Source organism: Podarcis tiliguerta, assembly GCF_965153285.1.
Source record: "Podarcis tiliguerta genome assembly, chromosome: 4".
Taxonomy (NCBI): domain Eukaryota; kingdom Metazoa; phylum Chordata; class Lepidosauria; order Squamata; family Lacertidae; genus Podarcis; species Podarcis tiliguerta.
This window is the reverse complement of record NC_139537.1, coordinates 58738689-58760136: the sequence shown is the minus strand read 5'-3', so window position 1 is coordinate 58760136 and position 21448 is coordinate 58738689. Positions and strand designations below refer to the sequence as shown.

The 21448-nt window shown below is 38.1% G+C and overlaps 1 protein-coding gene and 1 long non-coding RNA gene across 26 annotated transcripts in view; one reads left to right on the top strand and one right to left on the bottom strand.

Moving 5' to 3' along the window:
- Window positions 1-21448, bottom strand: part of DMD (dystrophin) — a 984302-nt gene that overhangs the window by 186375 nt on the left and 776479 nt on the right. Inside the window, exon 1 of one of the 25 annotated variants that reach the window (XM_083438928.1) lies at window positions 422-841. The exons of 23 other annotated variants lie outside the window; for them this stretch is intronic. In XM_083438928.1, the coding sequence (XP_083295054.1) occupies window positions 422-451 (30 nt within the window). In that variant the 5' untranslated portion in view covers window positions 452-841. Of the gene's footprint in view, window positions 1-421; window positions 842-21448 lie in introns of those variants that run through there. One more of the 25 variants, XM_083438929.1, reaches the window with a different exon arrangement.
- On the top strand, window positions 334-5717 carry LOC310676796. The gene is made up of 3 exons (XR_014510754.1): window positions 334-430; window positions 1467-1582; window positions 5467-5717. It is a non-coding gene; the product is annotated as an uncharacterized lncRNA (long non-coding RNA).

The following is a 21448-nucleotide window of genomic DNA, read 5'->3' as shown; positions in this document are numbered from 1 at the left end:
TCCCAATTTAAATTAATCACTTTGAATATATAGATATTTAAATTGTTCCTTTACTTTATGTTATTCCTTCCTAATGAAAAATAAACTCTTCTATATACTATTTAGACTGTGTGGTGGTTTCCTTAATAATGATGATGATGATAATAATAATAATAATAATAATAGATTATTTGTTTATTTATACCCCGCACATCTGGCTGGGTTTCCCCAGCCACTATCAAGCTAGGCATGGTAATATTATTTTATACTGGCATGGCACTGTATTAGTCAGAGAGAACTACATTTCAAAACATGCAAAAGCATTTACAGTTATCGTTGGGCTCTGACGTGTGCCAGGGAGGCAACAATTGGTTATGTCATCATGCCGGTGAGAATAAAAACAGAGACACCAAAACCCCTCAGGATCCCAGCCAAATCTGACCTTTACATGGTATGTCTTCCTGTGTAACATTTTCAACTTGAACCAGAGGCTTCAGAGCAGGTCTTGCTGCACAGAAATCCAAGGAAAACTAAGCTACTGCAACAGCAGAGCTTTAAAATGCCAAGTTCAGTTACATTCCATTGACAGAATGCATTTCGGAGCACAGGCCTCAACAGTCAATAGTAATAAACAGTCACTTTGTACTATGTCAAAACATCAGTCAGGGCCATGGCTGTAGGAGGAACGGAGAATAGCCAGAAGGACCTAGAATGCACAACTGGCAGCTTATGCTGGACTGCCAACTTTTCTTATCACTTTGGAATTGCAAGCCAGAAACTTTTTAAATATTCATGTTTCCCCTTCATTTTTAGCCAGGCAGCAACTGCCAAAGGAACATTCTTTGGAGAGCTAACTGCCTGGTACTCACATTCCAATCTGCCTACATGCTGAATGGAGTCTTTGTGTATTATCTATCCCACACTGTGATTTCTAAAAAATATTTTAGCTCCATGAACTTATAGATTTATTCTGGGGGTCAACACTGCCTGCTCATTAGAGTCATCTTATATACAAAAATAATAAAACTATTTCTTTCAAAGTTAGAGGGGAAGTGTTGGAGCTGTCAGCATGCTGGCTGTGAGCAGTCCTGGATTAATAATTCGCTACTTTATACAAACAATACCTTATGTCCTTGAATTAAAAAATATACTGCACAGTTTTTCAGTAGTAGTGGTGGTATTCTTTATATTTAATTTCTTAGTTGCCTTTCTCAAAAATTGGCCATAACAGCTTACATAAATGTAAAATGCTGAGTTTAAAACCAATACTAAAAGCATGCACACCATGAAAATTAATAAAATTAAAAACTGCAGAAGATATGGAAAGAGGAATAACTTGTGCTATTTTCAGTTAAATTCATTGCTGGGTAATAAGTGTATGAGGGTTCACTGGCAAATTCCTGTTTCGTCTTCCTTTGCTAGTGGAATAAAGACTGAACTGTTAATTAAAATGTTATTTATTTATTTATTTAATATTTGATTTGCAGACTACTGTGACAACCTCCAAAGTCAAAGGTTCTGTGTGCACTGTAGAAGTGAACTGCTACCATATAAACGACATATCTTCAAGGTTGATGCAAATATAGCTAAGCATGCCTATATGGTAGAGTTTTGGTTCAACTCTATAAACATTTGCACTAGCAAAAGAACATAAACGGATGTCCTCCCTTTAATTTTGATACTGTTCTTTGTGGTGACTCTTCTCCACATTTTGCTCTGCCTGCTTTCAAATTGGCTTATGTCCAGTTTGCTACAATTTTCCATTCATGTCTCCCTCAAGCCCTTACTGCTTACACAACACAGTGTTGACTACAACACTGAGGACTCTTGAAGCAACTTCATGCATACACTGATTAAATTGCTGAGAACAAATATGTGTTCGTGTAAATTGCTCTTATTGAGGGGGATGGGAATCTGTGTCAAGCTGTACATGCATAGCATCCTGAACTCAGTCCAAAAATAAAATAATAATAACGGAAGAGTGCTGGATCATTAATGCACTTCAGAAACTAGTTGAGGTAATCTGGAATCCCAAAATCTGAGGGGAAATTTAGCTGAGATAATTTAATAACTCCTCCCTCAGCTGAAAGACCAACTGGATATTTAAAAAAACCCTCTCAGGTGTGACCTCAAAGTATAGAACAAAGAGCATCACAGTATTTCTTTTCATCTCTCAGTCAGTACAATGCTGCAGGCTCTATAAATGTCAATGAAATAATGAACATTTTTTCATGTGGTAACTCTTCACTTCTTTAAGTTGCATGTTTACCTGAGCACAAGTCCCATCAAAATGAGTGGAGCTTATTTTTTGAGTAAGCATGTATAGTGGGTGACTCACTCAGAGGTAAGACTGTGCAGAGGCCTGGTTCATGTCACCTTTCCGCTCTCCTCTTTGAGGGGGAAGAAACATGGGAGCCAGGCCTTTGCACAGAGATTACAGATACAAGATTCTATCTGTGCTGTGGCCTTCCACAGATATATGTTCAAACATGCAAGCAAAGCACCACTTTGGGAATATATGAACTGGGGCTGAGTTTACAATAGGACATTCAAATCAAATGTCACCAGGCCTGAAAAATCACCTTGTGGTAAGTGCATCACTTTGGATGCCACCTCACAGGCTTGTCAGCAACCACTCTAAACTGTACAACCTATTGGAGCAATATTTGAGGCTTTATAAAAGCAGCAACAACGACAGCGAGACAAAATACATTCACACCCTCAGTCACTTCAGACTAATCTCAAGATAAAATTACACAAAATGCTGTTACTTCTTTGAAAAAGATTCTACATCAAGATTAATGAGGCCCAGCAAAGCTTTTTTAGCTAGATGTTGTGGCAAGTGTGAAACTCTCCAGGGAAACCCAAACATAAAAAATGCATTAACAAATAACTTTTTCAGAACATGGTCACACATCAATCTGACCACATGAAAATCCATTAACACTAGCTACACTGAGGAAAAAGGAAAATCACCGTCATACAAAATTCATCTCAGAATGTTTATGTACTACTTATAGTTGACCTGATAGCTATGGCCCTCCTCTGCTAATCAATCAGTGGCTGAACAAGACCTTTATTGTCTTTCTTAAAAAGAAGAGGAACAGGAATCTTCTAAGTTCATCCAAAACCAACCAACTCCAGTGCCACCTAGTGATTCAATCTTATAATGATACAATCCACATATTTTCCTCTTAATTAAAGGGTTGTTGTTGTTTTTTATTACAAGGAAGAACAGTTAAGCTTTGTGGAGCTTTGTGGCAAGACATATGCTATGTCATTTTCTCTAGAAAACTATACAGCATTCTCAATGCTAACCAGATGCCTATGGGAAGTCTGTACAAAGAGACATGATTCCAAGAGTACCCTCTCAACTTGTGCTCCCTAGCAACCTGCATTCAAAGTCATATTATCTGTGATACTGGAGGTGGTACACTAGCTTGCTTCACTAATAGACATCCTAAACAAAGTCCCCAGGTGTCTGTCACCTGTGTTTCATTCTGGAACACATAAGTCATGTTGTTCTGGAGTTTTTCCCACCAGAGTGTCACTGATTTGCAGGATAGCTTATCAGAAATAAGAAAGTAATTGATGTCAAATCACATATTATAAGGACTATATGAAAAGTGACATATGGCAGCACACCTTAATTATTTTCTGACAATACCCATGAGGCTGATCAATCAATTTCATTTTTTTAATATTAAAGAGGACGAAAAGCACTTCTAATACTACATTTAGAAGAACTGTGTGCCGTATATGAGATAAGAGTATAATTAGAGATGCATGCTTAACTCAGTTTAAACTGGTAAAATAATTCAACTAAAGTTTTTCCAATTAATTAGTGGTTCTATTGTGTTGGAACAGAGAAGGTAAAATAAGGTATTAAACAAAGTGATAGCTTTTGTTTATTGAATTATAAGCTATTTTGTAAATAAATAAATAGGCATTGCTACTAAATTTGATAAATTGGTTCAAATATGATGGATTGATCAATCAATCAATCAATCAATCATCTAAATTATTTAATTAACTGAGTAGCATTATGTATAAACATAAACAAAGGCATTACAACTGAAAGGAAACAATGACACCAGTATTTATTATCAAGGGCTCTGCAGCTATTTTTCATTTAAAATGTATGAGTGAGTTACATCTGCTCTGGAATATTCATGCTGACTAAGTACCTTCCAGAGAGGTTGTGTGCCTGATTCTCATCAAGTTTCTAAGGGGACTTAACTTTTCAGTTTGTCCCACTGAGCGTTTCTCGCAAATGTGTATTTCCTATTGGGTCCTCTTTGGCTTTGTTAGCAAGTCTCTTCTCAAAGCTGTTTGTCTATACGGTATATCTATACACCAGCTTCTCTATGCACTGCAATTATCTGTTGAGTCATTCCAAAATAAATGAATGATCCTTAAATTTATTAATTTATTTTAATTTATGAAGAATGCAATCTTATGGTCCATGAGAGAGTGTCCCTAGGGGCCACAGGATTTTGCTGATATGCCTGGAATTAAATTGTAAGTGGAGCAGAAGACACTGAGCTCATCGTTGAATGGCAGTGGCCACAATGCTCAAATAACAGATTTCAGGAAAATGCATAAAATGCCTACTAGCACTTCTCTGAAATTATACTCTCAAACACAATGCAAACTCAGTAAAAAACAAAACAAAAAGTTAATCTAGATATAGCTGTAGCCCACATCGGCATGCAGGCTGTACAAAAATTCATTCTAGAGCTGCTTTATCTGATACTCTATTGTTCTTCATTTTAGCAAGCTATGTTTAGTGCAAGAGAATCTTTTGTTTTATGAGAAGAAAGATATATTGTAGGCCTTTCAAATCACTTGACTAAAAACATTTTTTCTTCTGCTCTGTAAAAGATATCAACATTTGTATGATATAATGTTAACATATAACATAAATCTTAACCAACATAATATAATCTCAAAAAATGCATGCCAGGAGAAAGTGTATTTTAGGACAATATATGCAACAAAAAACAGGTGAATTTAACTTACTGTTTGCCTAGAGTCATAAGAAATATATCAAGAGCTGCAGATTAAAGATCCCCCCCAACAATGACTAAAAAAAATACCACAGAATGCAACATTGCCTCATAAGAAGTCCCAGGAAAACAAAATAAAGTATGTCACCATTATGTGTTTCCTATTGCAGTGAAAATGCTCTTTTCTTCTCCTAGTCCATCAGTATAACATTTTGGGGGGGTTTATCTCAACAACATTTACACAGCAATTTCCATAATGATAACATCTTTTCAATGAAATGTTAAATGCAATTAAGGGGCAGATATTATGTGTTAAAAGCTTTGTTGTGAAATGGCTATACATCATCATGTCATCAAGCCTCTTTTCCAACCAGTCTATGGCATGACCTCAATTCCAGTTTGGTATGATTACATTGCAGAGTTTCATGTTAATGACTTGATGAGAAAAGATAGATAAAATTGTATCTCTCTCCTGCAGAGATAAGCCTATGAATATTGCTAAAACATTTCCAGGATCGAACACCATTTTAAAAAGATAACAGAAGATGAAACACATCTCCAGAAAAAGAAGCAAATGCTGACAGGTGAAAGCTAAAAGAAGAGCCTTTCAAAGATGATCCCTGAAATCTTAGAAGCTATTGTGATTTCAAATAAAATTGTTGAAGAACTAAATTATGTATGGATTAGACTCTAAAGAAAAGGAAAGGGCAGCTCAAACATGGTGAGTAAAGAGATTTAAATAAAGGAAATGAAAAAGTCATATGCGTCTGTACATTGCTCCAACCCTTCCATTTCTACTCTCCCTGCCATCTGTGTCCTTAGAATCACATTGTGATACGACCTTTCAGCACCTTTGGGAGACACTGATTTTATGTATGATCATATGCTTCCCACATCTATCACTGTGAAATTACTCTATGTATACTTTCTTGTAATAAGCAACATCTTTTTAATAAGTCTAGTGTGATTGTATGGAGCTGGATAAAAGCCTTCAGTCACTGGGGAAAGAGGTTGGAACCATTTACTTACTCCAGCTCCTTGACTTACTGTGCTCCTTTGCTGTGAACCTGACTTCCCTGTGTGTGACCTTGTACTTTAACTGGAGTTTGCCTATTTAATTGAAACCCCTCCCCCACAAAAAGCCCCTGACTTTGGAGCATGACCTGACCTCACTCTCTGGATCATCTTGCAAGTGGACTGGGACTCCAGGCATCCTTGTCCCCTGAAGTAGGACAAGTGACCTAGACTTTGCTGGGGTCACCAAAACACAGACACCTTTGTTTTTCTCTAAGGGCTTAGCAGCCTGAATGGTTGGGGAAATAAACTATGTTGGGTTCATTTTAAATACATACTAAGCAGATAATCCTTAATAAAAGAGTTATGACTAAGTTATAGTGATCAAGTCACTCATTTTATTACTGGAAGGAGCAAGGTAATAAATTCACATGTACTCTCAATTTTCTAATTCCTTATTTTAACATTTGCCAAAGATGAAACAGTAGCAACACAGAAGCAGCATAATTCGCAGTAGGAACATTTGCTTCTTCTTGGCTGCTCAGGTAAGGTCTTGATGCCTATTTTCAATGCCTTGCAAAGTCCTACTGGATAATTTGGAGAGCAGCTACCTCTATTAGTTCCACTCACATCCCACTGCTTCCAATTAGTTCTGATTTTCTCTTACAGCAAGCAGCCAGAAGGGCTGAACTGCAAAACTGCTGGAGAGAATATTTTAGTGGGGATGAGGGAAGAGCTGCTTCCCTCCTGCTTCTGTTGAAAACAATGAAATCTCCTGATTCTTCCTACTGTTTCATTGCCTTTTACTGGAACAGCTATTATAACTGAAAACACAAAGGCTCATAGGTAATACAGACAACACTGAACAAATAAGTGAATAAACATTTATGATGTTTATTGATTTGCTTATGTATAGCAGAAATCAGAGGAGCATCTGAAAAAAAAAATGTTTCTCCCAGTGATCTGTACTAAATAATACCCAACATGTTCTGAACATTATTTATTTATCTTTAAAAAAATCTATACCACTCCCGAATCATGTTTCTAGGGGTTCACAGACAACAAACAATCGTTTCAAAAAGTATAGAACCATGAGATGCATAAAATGCACAATTATTTTCTTTTTGTGTCTTTGGCAGAATTTCATGAAACAAAAGATCTCTCTCTTTACTACAGTGCATAAAAAACTTAGCAGTTTTATGGTGCTAGCACATTTGCAAGGCTAAGCAGAGTCCAGTATGGTTTCAAATTGGATAGGGAACTCCCTTTTTGTTCATACTAGCTTTAGAACCAATAGAACAACACCAGACATTAATGGAGCCCAAACTGGAAAACCAAACTTTATGATTGATCTATGTGCTGATAATTTAATGATTCTGACACTTGACCTACTGAACACAGAAGCAGCAATACTTCGAGAGCTTAACAACTTTCAACATGCTCAGGCCTCCAGGTTAACCTGAGACATTATGCTTTAATATACCATCCAAGATCCACTGTCCCCACTGAGACCCACTATTTCACAACACTTCACAACAATTCGATGTGGCTGGATGGGGGGGGGGGAGAGTCTTTACAAGTTATATGACTTTTATAACAGAAATAAATCACTATATAAACTTCCTTGTAAGGAAACTAACAACCTCCTTGGCTACTCCCCAATCAAATCCACACTAATAGATTTTGGACCAACACCCCCCCCCTTTAAGTCTATTTTGGCAAGCAATAGAGAATTAACCCTAAAACTCATATATAGGTGGTACCTAAACCTTGGAAACTGGCCATGAGCCATCCTGGTTATTCATCATGTTGTTGGAGGGGCTGCCCTACACAGTACATATCTCTACATGTGGTGGGAATGTACAAAAACCTAGACTTTCTAGAATTTGATACTCTAAGAATTCAATAAAATAATGAAACAATTGGAAGTCAAACCAGAATTAGCTTTATTAAATATATTTCAAGACAACCACCTGGATTTACATAATGAAGAATTAATAAGCTATTTATTACAAGCAGCGAGGCACAACAGAATCAGACACTGGAAAGATCTTTGTGGAACAACAAAAGACAACTGGGACCAAACAGCCCTCCTCAAGAGATTAACAAATAAACTATGTCTGACAAATGAAGAGATCAAGAAAGAAGGCTTTACCTCAGTGTGGTTTAATGTCACAACATATGCCAGTATTTTTTTTAATGAGCTACACGTCATTCAGCCATTCACTTATGAAATAACTATTATAAATGTTATTCTGATTTCATTACCCTATTTTGCTCTGTACCTTTAATATTTAAATAACAGTTCCACACATCCTTTTTTTGAAGTATGCATTGTTTAAAGCGAGTGTTAAAACATGCTAATTTTAAAACCATAAATTACTTAGGCCCCAAATATCTGAAATACTGTCTCCTTCTCTACAGACCCTCTTGGGTGTTAATATGGGGGGGGGGGAGAGCTCTTGGTAGTTCCATTTTAAGTATGTCCCTTTCAATGTGATCCAGGAGACAATACAATTGTAACTGCATAAGCAGCAAAAAAACAAAAAGACCTGGAACTTGAACCAGGGGACTCTGTATGCCAAACTCCCAAAAATCATATATCAAGTGAGCTTGATCAAGTGGTCTCCTAAATGGCAGACTGGAATCAAGTACAAATCTTGCAGTGTTGGGTTAAACCAATTACCTGCATGCATGCTAATTGTGAATAAAATAAACGAATTTAGAACTTGAAACTCACATTTAAAGTCTCTGTGCAGTCTTTTGCTAAATGGTCAATTTTCACATTTTCTAAGATAGTAGTAAGAATAGCCAGCCTCACAGGGCCGGGATGAGCATGCTACAATTAGAATGTTAAAATATTAGAAAGCATATATAAAGATAAGACACTATTTATGATTGCAGCACTAGGGGGCCGCGTTGAATTCCATCATGAACTACTACACTATAAACTGAAACAGAGGTTATATCTTGAAAGCTGCAGCAGATAGCAGCTCATTTAATAGTAAAAACTGTTCCCTCTGACTCAAAGTCCACATTCAAGAAAGCACAAAGTAAGCCCATACCAGCTGCCATCTCATTAAGCATGGAGCTGCTCTGGGTTGATTTCAATGCCTCTGAAATAATTTGCACTTTTATTAGATTGGAACAGCTACACACTGGGTCCTGGGAAACAACTCCATATTTTATTGGAGAATCTTCAGGAATAGGCAGCTGCAGGAAATTCTGATATTCTAAGAACCAGGTGAACAACTTCAATTACAATCTAAACTGAATACTTGACTCTAATCTTTTGCTTATAATGTGCTTCAGGCAAAATTATTCTGCTCAGTGGTTTGGTTTGCCAACCCACTAGAAAAAGAAAATGTATGTGACTTCCTGCATCAATCCCTTAGATGCACAAACACAAAAAGTACCATAAACGAGTATTTTACAATTAGCTTCACTATTTTAAAAGAACTTTTAAAAACCTTGAATGACCGATAGCCAGTTAGTGCAAGCAATATATATACATACATACATACATACATACATACATATACAGGTATGTTTATTCCTTAGTTCTTTTGTAGGCTGTACTGTTTTGAAACAGACAGCCTGAAATCTGACCTCTGTGTACACCCAGTCAAGAAGTATCCAAATCTATTGAATTTATATTCAATGAAGTAGGAAAAGGATACACAGAAGAGTTTATTAAAATATACATTTCAAATAAGGGCAAAGCTTGAAAAAATGCTCAATTACATGCTAGGTATTGGGGCTTGCTTATAGCAATGAGAATTAGGAATAGGAGACAAATTCAATTCAGTATGCACTGAAGGTAAAATCTATCAGATTTGCAGTTTATTAAACAATACATGAACTGAAACACTGCTATCTTTGAAATTTGCAGTTATCCAAATTTTGTGATGCAGTTCTCCAATCAAACAATAATTCTGGAAAAATCTTAGGTGAAACTGTGCAGAAAAATGAAGATATTCATGAAAATAACATAAAAAGCGCATTCAATTATAGCAGGGGTGTCCAACTTCCAAGAGACTGCAATCTACACCCACTATAAATAAACTGACAGTGATCTTCCCATTGAATTAACCGAAGTTGTTGAGCTTTCTTGAGGGAGGATCAGCAAAAGTTGTTGAGCTTTTTTGGGGGGGGGGGGGGAGGATGAGACAAAGTCCCACAATCAGCCAGGCTTGACTAGGTGCATCCCATGATCAACAGGTGTAGATCGACCTATTAGACAGCCCTGTATTGGGGAAAGCTGCTTGCAAAAATGTGTACATTAAGCACAACTACATATAAGAATGTTTTTATTAAGAGGAATACACAATTAAATGAATTTTCATGAAGGGTTTTTTAAAATTAAAAATTGCTGCAAAAAGTGTTTCCATTGGGAGGAACATAGAAAGAGGACGATGTCCTTCAGTTTGTTAACCTGGAGGTTAACATCATCCTCCTTCTATGCGCCTCCTGATGAAAACATGCTGATGAGGACAGATACACCCCTGCTTTAAGCTGTTTATACACTGTCTTCTGTTGTATATTATTTACTACAAAACTTGATAACTAAGCCCTTTGGGGAAGAAATATCTGATTACCGGAGCGATGTCCGAGCAGTGAAGAACTGATATATCACAAGTGGACTCTATTTACTGTGTTTGCGATTATTGGGGAACTGTGTATGTGCAGCTACTCACACAGAGTCAATTAAGGTTTGGCAGACAACCAAAAGGCAATCTGAAGGAGTAAGTCTGCCTGGTGATAACAGAGGCATGGAGACAGCTCCCCGATTGGTCAAGCTCTCTCAATGGAGTGATAATTAATGGCCTATTAACTGGAATGTGTTAGTTCAGAGGTTCAGAGTTCTGTGTGTCAGTGTAGGAGTTGTGAGTCATGTATGAGAGAGCTTGCTAAAGATCCGTGTTCTGTTCCTGTAAATAGTCCACTGTATATAATATTCACCTAACTACAAGTTCCTGGTTCCTGCTTCGTCTATCCTGTCTGCAGCCAAGTCGCCAATTGCTTCTGTGAATTCGGCGTTTACTCTGCTAGGTCTGGCTAAGGTCCTGCAACTAGTCAGAAAGTTGCGAAACACCAATAGGTTGTGCCAATAATTTACTGTGTTTGCAATTAAAAGGTAAAGGTAAAGGGACCCCTGACCATTAGGTCCAGTCGTGGCCAACTCTGGGGTTGCGGCGCTCATCTCGCTTTATTGGCCGAGGGAGCTGGCGTACAGCTTCCGGGTCATGTGGCCAGCATAACTAAGCCACTTGTGGCGAACCAGAGCAGCGCACGGAAACGCCGTTTCCGTTTCCGCTGGAGCGGTACCTATTTATCTACTTGCACTTTGACGTGCTTTCGAACTGCTAGGTGGGCAGGAGCAGGGACCGAGCAACGGGAGCTCACCCCGTTGCGGGGATTCGAACCGCCAACCTTCTGATCGGCAAGTCCTAGGCTCTGTGGGTTAACCCACAGCGCCACCCGCGTCCCTATTTTGCAATTATTTAAGATAAAACCTATTTTGGAAAGAAGCTACTTTTGCCATTTATGGGCATTTATTGTTTGTTTACAGATAGTCGCCTTGGTGATATTATCTTGTGTCTATTGCAGTAGCCCTTGTATGACCACCCTGTTTATTGTTTCATAATAAAATCTAAGCAGACCAGTATACAACCATTTTCAGCCAGCAAAACCTTACAGATGCTATATAACATTTAATAAATTCTCTGCTCAGTTAAATTATTTGGACTAACATTATAAACAAGATATTCCATACAATAGGAAATAATTTGAGGCTGACTTCATTCCAGGTCTCTAAACATTTGAAGTTGCCTATGAACTACTGAGATAGTGAGTATCTAAAAGACGCAGCTTGAGGTACTTTGAGTTTAGCTGTGCAATATAATTGCAAAGTTAATAAAAAAGGAATCATCACAGCAGGGGCTAAATCAGGCAAACACAACTGCTGAGTTTGTTCTTGAATATTATTAACTCAAAAGCCTGTCTTGTCTGTGTTGTGGCATATTTGAGAGAGAAAAGCAACTTCAGGCATAGCAGCTTAATTTTTAAGAAGACTGGTTAGTGCACTGGTACATGATGAGGATTCCTTTGAAACAACCTCAAAGCAGCATTTAACATTGTGCAAAACAATCAGTTTAATTACAAACAATCTCAAGTCATGCATGCCTCAGATAGTGCACATTAAAATAAGTCAGGAAAAGGGTTTTTGCCCTTGGTTTATGCAGAAAATAAAGTTATTTCTGAGTTCTTGCTTGAAAAATAAAAAAGGTTCTGTGACATCCTATGTGGCAACAGAATCTCAAATTTCATATTCCTCAATTTGAGTTATTTAAAAATAGTCAAATGTCAATCCTGTGGTATTTATTCATCTATTTATAACATTTCTAGCTCCCTCTCCATCAAAACTGATAGCATGGCAGAGTGCTACATACATTGCACATTACATTTATACATAAGCAATAACGAAACGAATCTAAAAGAGACAGTTAAAAATAGCAAAGCAAGATAAAACCGACACTTTAAAAAGTTGAGCAAACAGGTTTCCCAGAATAATAGAAATGTTGACACCTGGCAAACATGTAAGGGAATGGCATTTCAGAAGTAGAGGTCACAAGCTTCTCCTACCAGTGGGATGCAAAGAAGAACACCCTCTGCAGATCTCAAGGCATAGGAAGGCTCATATAGAAAGAGGCATCCCTTCCAGTATTTGGGCTGCAAGCCTTTTAGGGCTTTAAAAGTAAACTTTGGTACCTTAAATTGGACTCAGAAGTGAAAATTCAGCCAATGTAATTCTTATAGAATGGATGTGATGTGATTCCATCTGGGTGAACAAGACAAAATTATGGCAGTCTCATTCTGCACTTACTAAAGTATTTGAGTCATCTTCAAGAGCAGTCCCATGTACAATCCATTGCAACAGTCCAGTCAGGAGTTACAAAAGCATAGATCACTGTGGCCAAGCTATGTCTGTCCATGAATTATAGTATTTTCTTTTGTGAGTAAACCTGCATTAATATTCATTGATATCAGCTTGAAAACAATTGCATGTAAGAAGCAATGCAATGCAAGAATCTTACAGATGACAGCTTTTCTAAAACCTCTTTCACATATTTCTATTGTGAAGTGAAATCCTGTATGGCTGGAGTATCTGTGCATGAAAATACACTATCTGCTGCTGGAATCACTTAGAAAGGATAATAAAAATGATAACAATAATGACTGACTGAGAAAGTCTACGCAGTTACCCCATCCTCACATGATTGCTACACCCACTCACATACCAGAGCCATATGGTACCAGGCCACAGCTCTCATTCCATTGCACATGCACACAGAAATGGGCATATTTCCTTATTTTGATCTATCTGCTGTCAAAAGCAGGCTGGATTCACCCTTGCCTGAATCCAAGATCAAAGCTTTCAGTAAGGAAGAGGCAGATCTGGCCCATAGCAGGACAGGCATGAGATCTGTGTCTTCCAGATATGTAGGTGAAATTATCATGTAGGGAAAAGGCAAGAATGAGGAAACTAGTCAAGGCTGGTAAGTCAGGTGAGAAAGAAACATTTACAAGCTAGGAAAGGAAGAACAAGCAAAACAAAGCAAGAACAAGCAGTGATTTGTAGCTCTTTACAGAGAGGCCATAGTTTCAAGGGAGGACATTGAGAGCAGAACAATGCAGCAGCAGGACCAATGACCATGCATCTTGTACTTAAGTTGCCAATCCAGTGGCCTTTTGTTGACTGCCTCAAATTATTTGATTCTGATGTTACAAATAGTTATTTCATTCTAGAAGAGGGATCATGGATCTGAGCCAGATGCTCTTGTTTCTTGCTTGAGTTAGTTCAGTTCAATGCTTTTTAACACATTGCTTACACTTCTTAAAAAATGTATACATGTGTAACCCACATTTGAACTAGGCTGAGAACACTCTCAATCCAGAATCATTGATACTCATCCTCAATATGCCACTTTCAATCTAAATTGATTCTACACTGTGCCATCCACAATGGTGGGTGTGGTTCCTCCCCACACATGCCTCATGTGAAGAATTGTTATTGTTGTTGTTGTTAGAATTTATATACCACCCTATACCCAGAGGTCTCAGGGCAGTTTACACATGTGAATGAAGAAGTAAGTGGTGATTGTGCTATTGGTATACACCCACCCACAATGTTGCTGGGCAGTTGAGAATGCACCACCACTGTGGGGTAATGTAGAATCAAACAGCAATAAGCTTTTATTTATTTAATGAAACTAAAATTTCTGGAATAATTCTGATTAAACACTTTTCTGGGTCAAAAAATATGCAGTAGATCTAGATAGTATGTGGACTATGTAGAAAAACTCAGTCTCCATTAATTCTAGAATAAAATGTCATAGTATCATAAATTGTTTTCCTAAATAGTTCTTGTTAGATATATTATGCTAGAAGTATTTAAATGTATATAAAATATAATGCCTTGATATTTTTGTTGGGAGAGGATCTTAACACAGACACATGTGCTATCACTATACTGGTAAACCATGAACTTAGCAGGGACCTGAAAAATTCTGTCATATTAGTGGTACACTTTTGTCCTGCCATGAGACTTGACATTCCCCAGCTGCAAACCACTGTACCACTGTCAAATCACATGCAAATACTCAAGTCTTGAACTGACAATTTATCTGAGCAGGTTAGAATGAATGCTTGCTTGTTTCATACTTGGTCTTGTGTAACTGGGCAGCTATAATAGCTGAACTACTCATCTAAATTATATTACTATGCTGTGTTTTTCCCCCTTATATATAAGAAATAAACAAAAATACATTAGTTGATCTAAGGAAGCACTTTCATAAGGCTTAACTGACAATCTTAAAGGTGGTGGGGAAAGCAACATGCTGAAGGCAAAAACTGAATCAGAAAAAGTAGAATCTATGAACCACTGAGGGAATAAAATAACCAATATTTATTCCTCCAATCAAAATTACATTTCACATGTCATTCATTACAAACAAGCTCAGAGTGAAACAATCCTGTTACTATGAGAAATACAAGCCTATCAAATAATAATCCGTAAGTGTTTTAGGCTATTTTTAAATATTCTCTCTCTTTTTCATTCTGCAATTACACTGGGGCCATTACAAACCACAAAACTGAAATCACCAAGAGTTATGTAAGATCAGTAGCTGATAGACCGTCTTTATTTCAAAAGATGTATTGGTCTCAATTCAAACATTAACTGACAAATCAAAACTGCTTTGAGATAGATATATCAGCCCCTTTTAAAAATAGATAATAAAACATAAAATACAAACAAGTCTACCTTATTTTTCAGCTTGGGCCACCTCATGCTCAGGATCTTGTGCAGCTGCACAAAGGCCAGATGGGCAGGCTACCAGTTCACAATTTAAAAAGCATTTCATCATAAGGAATCTGCTTTCTTTTACATGCTTCCTGGCTCTAGTATTAAGCAATAAACTTGTGGGGTGTTTAATAAGAGTAAGGAGGCTGGTTCAGATGTATCACAAAACCCAAATGTATTAGGTACCACCAAAAAGCCCTTATCAGTACAGGCACCAGTCTAATCACACACTACCATCAACTGTGCTACAGCTGAATTGCTGACAAGCTAATACACAACTGGACTGGCACACTGGGAAAGATTCAAACATTGTTATCAAAATGTAGACTGCCAACACCGGATAGGGCAAAAATGTGTGAGCATGTTTGATCTGGCCCCAACTTCCCCTCAACAAAAAACTGGAAATGGGTTCCTAATTAAGAAGTGAAATGAGATGACATACTTGCACTAGCAGTTTCCCGAAGTAATCTTGCAAAAGCTGCTTGATGGAAACCCAGTCTTAGGCCACAATGCTAAATTCAGGTACTCAGAAGTGTCTTGAATCTTCTTGTTGCAAGCATACCCTTCCTTCAGACCAATAGATCATCACTGTAAATGCTCAGCCTATGCTAGATGTGGCAGTTTGGGCGTCACACAGTTATTTCCAAGCAAATGTGTTTAGGATTGTGACCTCAATTTTTATGTCTACATCATATGACAATCTGTACATTTTGAAATGTTCAGAAAAACAAAACATGTTTTGAAAAATACTGCAACTGTGTTTTCATTGATGGGATGCAATTTCAGAACAATTATAATTTTCTAGCTTTTATCCCAAATAATTTTAGAAAACAAATTTGTTATAGATGTTTTTAACAGCTTCCCTTAATCTTGTTGCGAGCAGAATTCTTTTCAGGAATGGCTATGGCAACAGTTGCATAATGCTGGCAAGCGGCATTTCTAGCTTCAGAAATAGCTCCAAAATGATCATGCTCATAGCTAAGGAAATGTCTCTGCGGCAGATGTCACAGAATTATCTGTTCCGATGGAATATGCATGCTACAAACATCAATAACAGAGGGTCAGTTCATATAAGATTTCCTTTTTTCCGTAGGCAACATAACAGCCTGGATCAAGATATAACCACAGTTTCCCATGGTGATAGCACATTGTATTGACCCTTAAACTTAGTTGGTCCATTTCACCCTTTCATACATGAGAAAGTTTTAAACTTCTGTTTGTGGTTTGGAACACATAGCTATGCCCAAATATGGAAAAATGTAAGCTACAAGTCATCTCTGGGATACAACATTATGCGCCACCATCTGATATATGTTGGCAGAGTAAAGAGATGCTTCATTGCAGAGTCTGTTTTACAGAGCATTTAAAGTTCCTTGTCACCACATCTTTTTCAGCCCTTTCACTTCATGTGTTTTATTAATATAACAGTACATATCATCTTAATATGTCAAAATTAAGATTAAAAGACACGAGAAGTTGATTATAAAAACATAAAGATCCAAATTGATCTCATTATGTTTGACTTCTCTCCAAAGGCCAAGCAACATTAATTCAGAAAGTCAATAAAACATAGAAGCTTTCATTATTACTTGACTGCTAAAAATGCTAAAATGTGCATAAGAATTAATGAGACAAAACTCTCAATACGTTCTTTGTCAATGTAAAATTCAGACAAAGGCAGAAAATTTCAGTACACTGAATGCAAAGTTGGAGAAACACATTCTATCATTTTCTAGCACACAGGACTACATATTTCAGTGTTACTGTAGAACTGTATAATTTCAGCAAAGCTCTTCCTTTGTCCCAGGGAGAGCCTATATGGGGCCTTCCAAAGTGTTGTTGGACTACACTACAACAAAGCATCTGGAGGAAGAAGCAAGGGCAGAGGGTGAAGAAAGAGCTATGAGTGGAGGGGCCCTTTCCCCATCCTTTGCACCGCCTGGGAAACTAAAAAAAAACCCTGTTGTACGTGGAACTGGGACTGGAGAGTGCAGCTGAATGGAACACAGCTGTGGGAAGCCTGAGGAAGTACCATCCACCTTGGGCCCATCCATTAAAACCAAGTCTAGAGTGAGAGACGAGGGTGATGTCTGCTGTTTCCATGAACTCTTCTGATTGCAAGACTTTTGGGGCTGAGCTAAGTGTTTGTTGGACCCTGGGGTGGGAACCCGGAAGGTGAGAGGGAGGGTGTGTCAGAAGGAAAACGAATAGATAGTGATTTCTATATATCAGTAACTTTGTATTAATGCAATATTTTGATATGTAACTGTATTTTTGTAATATTTTGTTTGAGTTATCTCTTGTACACTGCTTGGAGATATATTAAAAGGTATAGAAATTAAATAATAAATCAATCAACTCCCATTATTCCTGGCTGATGGGAATGCTAGTATAACAACAACTCGAGGGCAGTGGGCACCACATTGGCTACCCCAAAGTAAAAACTACAAAATTTACAGGAACAATACAAACTACAATACAATCCTATACATATCTATTCAGAAGTGCCATTCAATGGGGCTTACTCCCAGGATAGTATATGACTGCTATCTAGTGTGTTTTCTATTCTTTTTCCATACATGCATGAATCAAAGTTTCTAAAGCAATTCTTCTTCCTCTAAAACTTCAGACTCCTCAACTATAATATTACAAAGGGAAATGCATATCTATTCAACTTTCTCTTCTGGCCACTCCAAACATACAATTCAAAAACAGCTTGTGCTTAGGTAACGACAGTTCTTTGAAAAGCACCAGGCTGTGGCACAATGCCAATTTACAATATGCCCTGTAACTTACTAGTGTGAAGCCAATTATTATTTTTCTTCAAGAACCTTCACTCACTGGAGAATATGTTGCCTATTAATTCTGAACCATCTTCCACTGTGTATCAGAACAGTATGTATATTTCAAGGCAACAATGGTTTGAAAGAATAACCAGTGTTGCTCTCTGGTACATTTTCATCTGTATTACATTAAAAATAGCCTTGCTGCGACTGAACCCATCTGAACAGAAATCATACATTCGCACTTCATAGTCCCAACATGCCAGTGGTACTGCTTTGCTAAATAATTCCTCCAGTTGAAGCAATGCCCTAAAAACCTCTGACCTATGTATTGCATGCCTTTAAGAAAAATAGATACTGAAATTGAAACCTGAAAATGAAAGCATGCAGTTTTTGCACAGTATTGTTGCTACATAATTTTTTCACACAAGGTATTTCATGTATTTCTCTTATTGAAAGAAACTGACTTTTTCTCCTTGCAAATACTGTTTTGCTCAATTACTTTTATAGAAACAGTGTATGAAGAGTTTAGTTCTGCTTCCATAACTTCAAGACACTTTTCCACTAAATGCTACTTAGCATCTAGTTCAATATTCTCAGCAGTTTAGTTTCAACTCAAGATCATAACAACTCCATCAACCTATCTAGAATGAATTCAGTCAATATTGGTTTTGAATATTTTAGACGTTTCATCTGAACTTTCTACTGTGACTAAAGCATCAATAGCAACAAACAAAATGACATTTCAATAGAGAGTAAGGTAAACAAAAGCCGACATTTTGCAAGCATTTCAGCACTGAAGTGTCTGCATCCACATAAAGAGTGCTAATGCTACATATTTTAAGCTATTAGAGGTCTTATTGGTATAAGAATATGTATTTTTAAAAAAGATTCTGAATAGCTCATTATTGAACTATCTGAATATTCCCTGCTTTAGTATTACATCCATTTTAAATAGGATTAGCAAGTGTTTCAATATGAGTAACACCATATCACTAATTAATCCCAGTTATCACTAAGCATTAGTGGGTTTTTGATGGGTGGCAATAAGGGTTATGTTCTACTTGGGCTGCCAAGACATTGATTTATTTGGTACTCATTGCACTATAAATCATATAAGTAATCATTCACTATTAATGTCCCTGCACTATGTAATTCCACTTTAATCCAGTACTGATTAATATCTGAATAGCAAGGAAACATAATATTTTATTACAAATATGTGGAGCCTTTTTGTCAGAAGAATAGAGGAAAGGCAAACACAGGCAGCAATCCTGCACTGGAATATATTATTAGGTGAAGTTTGCTATCAATTGAATTATATCAGGTATATGAATTTAAATTTCTAAGATATGATGCAATAACTCCACTCCAGCAAATAAAGGAAGATATAAAGGACACATAATGTTACTCAGCCAAAGGTCTGGTTATAGAGAAACATGTTTGACGGGTGCCTAAAGATATTTAATGAAGGTGCCAGTTGAGTCTCCCTGGGGAGAGCATTTAACAAACAGGCAGCCATCACAGAAAAGGCCCATTATTGTGTTGCCACCCTCTGGACCTCTTGTGGAGGAGGCACAAGAAGAAGGGCCTCAGAGGATGATCACAGGGTCAGGGTGGGTTCATATGGGGAGAGGCGATCCTTGAGGTATTGTGGTTCTGAGTCATTGAAGGCTTTATAGCTCAAATCCCAGAAACTAATTTGCAGCCAGTGTAGTTGGGCCAGGATTGGTGTAATATCTGAATCCAGGGAAGGTTTCTTGAGGAGTGGTTCTACCCACTGCCTCCTTCAAGCGGATAGGAAGCACCCCCCCCCCTCTTGTAGGGAGGTATTAATCACCTCCCTGGCCCAGCCAGCCGTCCCTGCTAGTTTTTATCAGCCAAGAGGGGAAAGAGTTCAGAGTGCAAATGGTTGCCCTGACAGATACAAGCGCCTTGTCCACATCCTCAAGCCTTACTAACTGAAACTCCTCCAACATAATAGGGCTCTGGACACCTCTTGAGATTCATCTGCTGTAGCAGCAGAGTCTAGAACCTGGTAGATGCAAGTAATTTTATCCTGCTGAGGAGAAAAGATGCTGAAAGCCTAAATCTCAACAGGAACTGATCCAACCGTAAGAGACTAATGTCAGTATCACCCTTTTCCTGCACAGTTGAGAAAACAAGGTCCAGAATGTCGCCTGCCACATGTGTTGGGCCAGAGACATGTTGGAACAGCCCCATGGTTGTCATGGCAGGCATGAGGTCCTGAGCCACCACAGAGTAAGTCGTCTCGGCATGGATGTTGAAGTCCCCCAAAACCAGCAGTCTGGGATTCCTCAACACTACTTCTGAGATTAGCTCAGACAGCAAGACTGCTAGGCAGCGAGAGAATCTCAAATCTGTCCTGATTACCCAGTGCCAGGAACACACATTCTATATCCCCCGCCTCCCTGGACAGAGAACCGGGAGAGAGAGAGAGTGAGAGATGGAATCTCTATAGACGACAGCAACTCCCCAACCCTCAAGTCTGCCTTGATGCTGCACCAAGTACCCAGGTGAGCCTAGCTAGGTGAGACCAACTCCACCCTGCTCACCCACCAGGTCTCAGGGATAAAGACCATATTGGCCTCCTCATCTATAATTCATGGGTGAGGGAGGTCTTACTCAGAGCCAACCAAGGGCTGGCTGATAGGACAACTGCAATTCCCTATGTTGGAGGAGGGGCTGGCAAATGGCACAGTCAATAACTGCCTGTGCTGTGTTCCCCTAACCTACACCTCCCCCTACCCTGAACCACTGTGACTGCCCCCACATGGTTGCACTCTTCCCTGGAACGTTCTACATCCCTTAATTTAGAAACAACAAAAACCTCAAATTAAAAAAACTACTACTACTACCACTTTTATTATTTGTACCCGCCCATCTGACTGGCTTGCCCCAGCCTCCCTGGGCAGCTTCCAACACACACACACACACACACACACACACATGAGATGAAGGTAGTATCAAAATCCAGAGAGGTGTAATAAATTAGGTATATTTAGCTTTGTAGTGGTGGGCTTTTGAGTTCTCCTAACACAGCAGTTTCTCTTAATCGCATATTTAACACAGGCATTGGCTTGGTGGAATTCTGCACCCAGCCTCAGCTAGCTTTTAATTAATTTTAGAGTACACCAGTGTCTTTAGTGGATTGGTTTCAGGGTATTAGAGTGTTTTGTTTTCTTTAAAAATAATAAAGTATTTAATCAATATTGTGATTTTGGATTCTCACATAAAATGGGGAAAAATCTACATGACAAATTAGCAAAGGAATTTAG